Here is an 8164-nt window from a genome sequence, read left to right on the forward strand (position 1 = left end):
AGTGGTCAGTACTACTGCCACTGCAATTGTTCCAGCTAGGTTAGCAGCTAGGCTATCGTGTAAGTAGGAGAAAGTTTATAATATTAATGCTAATTTAGAATAGTAATGTGTACCCCTGTATAGGCTACATTAAGTGGGAGTTCGCACCAGATTGTGCACCCTGGGGCCTCCACCTTAATCTGACCCTGTCCTTACAGATCCTAATGTCCTCATTAGATTTCTATAGAAATATAATGATGCTACTTTATTGTTTTCCAATGCTGTGTATATGGTATTTAAGGTCTAAGTACTATTGTTGTAAAGGTGTGTCTCAAGAATGAGATACTGGGTGTGTATGGGGGACAATTAATTCTGTTTTTAATACTAACATAATTCAATATAAACATAGAGCTATCTTCCAGACTTGTAAGTTAGTGATCTCCTGGCTTTCTATCATCATAACTTCTTTACTAGCGTTCAAAGTGCCTTTTATGAAGAGGATATTGCCTGCTAGCTCATCTCCAGTGCTGCTTTTCCTTCTGTAACTAGAACCAGGAGGTTATTATTGTTATGATTAGTATTATTATCATATGAATTCTATAGCATTATACATTTGAAACAGGGTTCGCATACATTGCATTAAAACAAGCTCAAATAAATACAAAAGAGGCAAAACTAACTGAACTGTCAGGTTAGACTTAAAGGTTTGGAAGGTGGGGATCAGTCTACTACAGAGTTACAAAGAGTCACAAATGGTTGTGATAAGAGCAGGTGAAAGAGGACCTGAGAAGAAGATCTTGTAAAAATATATATATTGAGGGGATAGGTTGTGTGCAGCTTTGTAAGTCATGGTTTATTAAATGGAAGCTGTTGTGGAAGGAGTAGCCAGCAGAGAAACATGCGTCCATCGTCAAAACAGAGGAAACTGTTTTAGGTTATGCAGTGACCCAACCAACATAATGCATACTACAGAATAGCTAATGATTAGTCTTGTAAGGATTTTTCCATTTTTTTTATTTTCCACCTTACAGAAGCCAAACCTTTTTTTTCAGATCACAGAGCCATATGAGGACTTGCCTACAGTACAAATGTACTGGCAAGCTAAAAGAAATTACAAATGCAAAGAAATTGACAAAAAAATTAATTTGCCCCATTTTGTTATATGATTTTTAAAAAAAATCATTTATTTTATAGTTTATCTTTGGTTCAGAACAATCACAGAGATACTACAAAACTTTGAGATGTCATTTTTGCAGCACCATCTGACATTTTCATCTATACCAGTGGTGGTGAACCTATGACACTGGTGCCAGAGGTGGCACTCAGAGCCCTCTCTATGGCACCCGAGCCATCACCCCAGCACAAAGTTTGCCAGACAGGACTCAAGGCCTCTTGCAGTCCCAGGCAGCCCAGGACCCTAAAAGGAAGCTACAATGATAATCCAAACTTCTTCTTCTTCTTCTTTCTACTGTATTGGTGTCCTCAGGTGCCTATAAACTTTAAACCTGTGACAGAGCAGGGAGTTATACGTTACTGCTTGAATTGACGCATTGGCACTTTTTGAAAAATATGTAGGGTTTTGGCTGTAGTTTGGGCACTCTGTGCCTAAAAGGTTTGCCATCACTGATCTATACCATTTTGGTAACTGAACTATATTTTAATCCCTAATTATACTTGTAAATAAAATCAATTTATGAATAGTAAAATGGCCTATAAAAAGTGATACAGACATCTGAATAAGACACTTACTGTATGGGATAATCTTATTTCTATTTTTAGATATTTTTGGCCATTTGGAAACCTAATGTGTCTAGGAGTTTTTGTTTATTTGTGTGTTCTAGGGGAAATTGGGTGATTTAAAATAATTTTTAGACCTTGTAAGGTTAAATAGGTACTATTTATTGACTTGCCATGGAGCTTCTCAGAGATTCTTGGTTGTCATTATCATGTATCATCTGCCACCTAAATGACGGCACAAATACTGCACGAATACGGCCCAAGGACAGTGATTGTAAGCAAGATGATGATGCCCATGTTCCACTGCAATTCAGATGCCCCGATCAGGTTAACAGTCACTTTGTAAAAGCTGCAACCTATGAGAATTTATTCTGAGGCGGTGACAGAAAGATACATATGCAGAAATGTATATGTAAATGTAGAAGTGAAGCACATTAACCTTGTTAACAAAGATGCCATCAGAGGGAGATATTTACTAACCATGTCTAATATTTAGACAAAGCAACGTGGATGACACAATCAATGTGTCGTCCGCTGTTTTTACCAAATGTTTTTCCAGTGAGTTTGTATGGTTGGTCAGTACAAAATCCCTTATATGTTTTGTATTTGTTTCTCTGGTTTTTGGGGATTTTTTTTTACAATGGAGCATAGCTCATAACCCTGTGAAGAATGTTCTTGTGACATAACTATTTTCTCGATAGCTTTGGGAGCATCTAGGAATAATTGCTGATTCTGAAGAAAACGTCTATAAAACTTTCCTCTGATTAAGAGATGCTTGGAGCACATGTGACAGGCACTTGTTCTCCCTACACAGGAAGTGCCTGTGCAATCACACTGTAAAACAAAAATATATGAAATAGACAAATTCAGGGAAGTTTCTAGGCTATACATCCAACACGGTGGGTTTCAGAAAAGTGTCTCCATCACATACTGCTTACAATATGAATAATCTACATAACATACTCCAGAACCTCCTACTACACAGCTGAGCTGCTGCAGAACTTTCTAATAAATACCTCGGCTGCTAAAGAACGTTCTAATACACACATCACTTATCTCCTTCCTTCATATTGATTTGGTGTGGAAACAATACAGGTGCAAGCATTGTAACGAGTGCATCTCATTTGTCTCTGGCATAAAATCAGGGACTTTCCATTTCTTTACATTGCACTATTTTATATAACTTATTAAGGTAACTCATCATAATTTAATGGTTTATGTACACATTGCACATAAAGAGGCAATATCAATATGTTTAAATCTCATGCCCATTTATCTTTTAGCACGTATCTTGCTGCCCTTTATCTCCATGTATAACCATGTATATTTAAACATGAATATAAAGAAATACACAAATAAACATTTGCTCACTGCACAGGTGCCGAGGAAGCAAGGGGGAAGGTGAGACAGTGTAACATCCTGTAAAGCCAGATCACAGAGGGGCTAGGGTAAACCCTCAGACTCATTAGCATAATTTTAGAAGTTGCTTTTAGAAGGAAGGAGGCCAAAGAAGATTGCAACCAGTGCATAGTTCTACGAGTAAAAGTCCCTAGTTTATCCATGCTTGATTTTTATGGTATTTTTTTTCTATATAAGATTATATTTACACTGCTGTGTACATTGATTTCAGTGCACATAGACAGACACATATGTACAAACATACATATGACACAGTAATACTGCATACACACACACTTCTAAAAAGTCTTCTAAATAGTTACAAACTCCCACAGGACATAAATGAAAGGGATATGCAGACACTGGGGCAAAGGAAACACAAAAGGTTTCTGCATCCCGTGCTGTGATCCCTGCAGACATTAGAATTGTGAGCCCCTCCCCTTCCTCACTGACCCGACTGCTGCAGGAAAGAGAGAGGCACTGTTCCACCAGTGATTGTGTATGTCCCTTCTCTATCCTGTGCCAACCCATAGCTGGCTATGGGTGGGTTGCATTCCCCATATGGAGGTAGAAATGGCTGCATCTGTTCCACATATTTGTGGGTTTACTTTGCATACATTCAGTACATATCAGGTCATGCCCCGATTTTATCTAAACAATGCATCCCTGTCAGGTTAGTAGTGCAGGTTGATCAGTGTCTAACACAAAATAGAAATTTAGAGCAAGGCATGTTCCAAAGTTTGTAATTGCCCAAATTGTTTGAATTTAGCTTAGGAAAACTTGGATAGGGGTTTAATTCAAAGATGTGGCTGAATCTGTGATGTACATGGACTGTATCTTACATAATGCCGTGAGCTGTAAAATACAATGTATTTGCATCTTAAGAAAACTTTACAGAACTTTACTTCTGTTTGCTTACTGTTCTAACCTTGTAAAGGGAAATTTACAAGCACTATGTCCATATTTTACATGTGGGTCATATGGCCAAGCTTCACCTACTATATACCACCCTCTCTATAAACATTTGTCTCTATAATAAACTTATGTTTGCACTGAAATAAAACCACTCCATTAACCGTTTATAGCACTGCCTCCTGCACACTGAAAGGAACAACCCAAGTCTAAGACTCAATTATACCAGGGTGTTATGGGGTATTGATGACAATGTGTTTCGAAAGTAATATCTCTATTCAAATCCTACCATTAATAAAAAAAATAAAGGGATGGGATAATATTATAACTATGCATAGAAAGAGCAAATTCATAGAAAAGGCCAGTACCTTCTCTGATAGAATAGTTATACATAACAATTATAGTGATATAGTGGTATGGGATCTATGTGGGGTTTTCCATTGTTAAACTAGTCTAGATATTTTAGGGTGCAAAATGAACAATTTTTTCCAAAAAGCTTCAAAGCTTTATGACTGGATTTTATTCATTCATGATCAGGTAGCAAACTATAGTACAGGCCGGGAAATATTAAAGTTTCTAGTGGCTTCCCTGTCAACTTATTGTAAACTATAACTGAGCAAAAATGAAAGGTTAGACAATGGTCTAGTTCCTACAAAATAGAAGGCTGTGAAAGCTGACCCCATTCAAAACATGAAAGCCACTATCAAAGTCAAATTTGTTACATATTTCTGGGACCCCAGTGACCATCAGAATGAGGGGCTAGTGAACATTTATTATTACTGGGGATGCTAGACAGAGATCTTGTTACGTAGAAGAGGAACAGAGCAGTGGTTAAACATGTGCACCACACTCTATTTACATTGGGTCATTCAATCTCATGCATCTCAATGACCTATAGTTGTCGCCTATCTTGTGCAAAGAATATGAGTTACTTGTTTCACCCACTACTTTGTTTCTTTCCTGTGTTAAAAAGGTTTAAAAATGTGCTGAATGAATAGTGTCAAAGTGTGTAAAGACAATCCCCCCCAAAAAAGGAAGCACCCAGTTGTATATTTATACATACATTTCTAGGAGGAATAAACGCTCAAAGTTGAAAGCCCATATCTCTAGAGGGTCATCAAATAATGTAACAATTAAATTTAGACTGTGACCATAATAAATATCTTTTATTTAAACCAAGTAGTTCAGCTGACTATGGATTTTAAACATTTACTGTTTATCTGCCATTTGTTTATTTCAGAATTATTCATTAAACTGCCAGATAATCTGTTGGAGACAAAAAACAAGTTTCCATTAGTTTTAAGCAGCCCTAAATGGAAGTGTAACTTTGAAGCTGCTAGGTCCATAAGCAAAATCTGTACTAGCCCCCCAACTACAGTCGGTCCCCTACTTAAGGACACCCGACTTACAGACGACCCCTAGTTACAGACGGACCCCTCTGTCCCCTGTGACCTCTGATGAAGCTCTCTGGATGTTACTTTAGTCCCAGACTGCAATGATCAGCTGTAAGGTGTCTGTAATGAAGTTTTATTGATAATTCTTGGTCCCATTACAGCAAAAAATTTTTAAACTCCAATTGTCACTGGGACAAAAAAAATGTGTCTAGAACTTATAAAATATGCAGTTTCGACTTACATACAAATTCAACTTACATACAAATTCAACTTAAGAACAAACCTCCGAAACCTATCTTGTACATAACCCGGGGACTGCCTGTATATAATAGTCTTATACTACTGGTTTCTATGTATGTGTAAAAGATCCCGAATGGGCCCTTAGAAGCTCAAGTTATAATCACAGGCTGTTTCTGGACTGGATATAGTGATCTTAGGCTTTGAAGAGGAAACTCATCACACTTTTGTCCTGACATTCCATCTAGAAGAGATTTAGAACTTTTAACATGCTAAATGCTAAAACCAACATTTGTTGACTGACATATGTCAACATTTTAGAATTCAATGATCCTCTGTGTTCTACGTATTGTATATGCCTGTACATCTATTATTATGTGTACAGGCGGTCCCCTACTTAAGAACACCCGACTTACATACGACCCCTAGTTACAAACAGACCTCTGGATATTGGTAATTTATTGTGCTTTAGACCTAGGCTACAATAAACAGCTGTAACAGTTATCACAGGTGTCTGGAATGAAGATTTGTTTTTTAATCCTGATTCTTATGACAACCCAACATTTTTAAAATCCAATTGTCACAGAGACCAAAAAAGTTCTGGCTGAGATTACAATGATAAAATATACAGTTCCGACATACATACAAACTCAACTTAAGAACAAACCTACAGACCCTATCTTGTATGTAACCCGGGGACTGCCTGTATATATAACCATTAACTATTCTGACTAATATACAGAGGTATAATAAGATTTCATATTTGTATATTTTAAGTATTTTTAAAATACCTGTCTTACATATTCATTATGTGATAGGCATTCATGATCTATTTCACCTTTATTGAATATTTGACTACACATGTGTAACACTGAACATCATGACAGGCTTAACCCCTTAACCAGACATGATAACTCAGTGTGTAATATGAGTGAATAGAGGGAACTGCTCATTTTCTCTGATAACTAAATGAGTTAACTCGCTCTTGTTAACCAGTGCTGCATCTGTATACACATACGACATAGTAAAGACATGTGATTGCCTAAAAATTTTGTTATCAAAGTTGTGATAAACATAAAATAAATGAAAAAAATATAATAGTACATAGTACATGCAAAGTAAATAACTCTCCTTGACATGTCTTCGACCCATATCATCTTAATGGGATTATCCTCTCAGACACAAATGAGCTCTGTTGCCTTCACATTGAATGTGTAGGTGTTTAGCTGGTAGTGTGTTTATATATTGTAGAAAGTACTAGTTGTGACAGATATTGATGTCTGGGTCACACAGGAGATTTCAGTCTATTTTAAAATACCGGAAAAATACAAGTATTTGATATTTGTACGTGCCATGCTCTACAATAATACCTTCACACTGCCTGGCAGCTTATCTTCTAAAGGAGCAACCACATTTCAAAGGAAGAACTTAATCCCAGATTATATATCCGTGTGTATTGTACATGACCTGTTTGAACTGCTTGGTATGTAGGCTAGGCTAAAAAGGAGACAATAGCAAGCATAACTATTAAAACAATAGCTAACAAATCAATATTTTACTCACCTCTGTCACATTTCCAACATTAACTAATTTCTTAGACTGCGCCACAAATCCCAATACTCCAGTATCCAAAGGGAAAACTATTTCACAGTCTGGTGGCACCAAACAGTCTTCTATGACAGCATCCTTATTGACATTAAAGAGTCTAGTGGCTAGTTCCGCGGTACCATTCCTTATGCGGTACATAAACAAACTCATACGATCCGCTTGAATGATAAAGGACATCCTCTTGAGTACATTGAACACACATTTTTCAATATTGAGATTGGAATCCTGGAATCCTCTAATGAGGTCAAAGACTATTTCACTTTCTTCCACGCTGCTCAGGGGATGAAATGAAGAGAAATCCACATTGGTGTTGTCGGAGCTCAGAAGCTCAAATATAATTCCAGGTCGAAATTTATTGTCGTAGTAATCTTTGGCAAAAGTTGGGTTGGAGTCTAAATACTTCTCCACTGCCTCCTCTGTCAGTGCACTCATGTTGAGCACAGTACTTACGGATCAGACTGCACCTTCCCAGGAATGCCTCTGAATCCAGCGGAGATAGTTTAAAGCATGAAGGTAAAAAAAAATGTAAAATTATGGAAACCCAGGGAAATTCAGATATCCCCTGGGTATTTCTCCTTCAGGGGGACAGAAGGAGCTCATGCCATCTCCCTGCTCTGAGCTGTAAGCCTGATTTGGACGCATTCGTGTAAGATGATTCTTAGCAAGGCCAGCATTATTCTGCTAATAGTGAAGGTGAAATAGGGATTACCCTGATCATTTTAAATGGTCACATGATGTTTCTGTAATCCAGTAACCAATCACATTAAAGGCTGAAGACAATTGCCAGTGATACTCAGTCCATTTTGGTTGGCAGATTAAGAGTGTGTAAAGGGAGGCAACATGTTGGAAAAACACAAATGAAAGTGGGATCTTGCATTTACATAAATGAAAGATTTTTA

The 8164-nt window shown here is 37.2% G+C and overlaps 1 protein-coding gene across 1 annotated transcript in view; it reads right to left on the bottom strand.

Annotated features, from left to right (window-relative positions):
• PDE6A (phosphodiesterase 6A) overlaps positions 1-7937 on the bottom strand; it is a 64998-nt gene extending 57061 nt beyond the window's left edge. The window contains exon 1 of the mRNA XM_072146211.1: positions 7221-7937. Coding sequence (XP_072002312.1) covers positions 7221-7697 — 477 coding nt within the window. The 5' untranslated portion in view covers positions 7698-7937. The remainder of the gene's footprint in view (positions 1-7220) is intronic.
• Positions 7938-8164: the final 227 nt, after the last annotated feature.

Source organism: Engystomops pustulosus, chromosome 4 (assembly GCF_040894005.1).
Source record: "Engystomops pustulosus chromosome 4, aEngPut4.maternal, whole genome shotgun sequence".
Classification (NCBI taxonomy): Eukaryota; Metazoa; Chordata; class Amphibia; order Anura; family Leptodactylidae; genus Engystomops; species Engystomops pustulosus.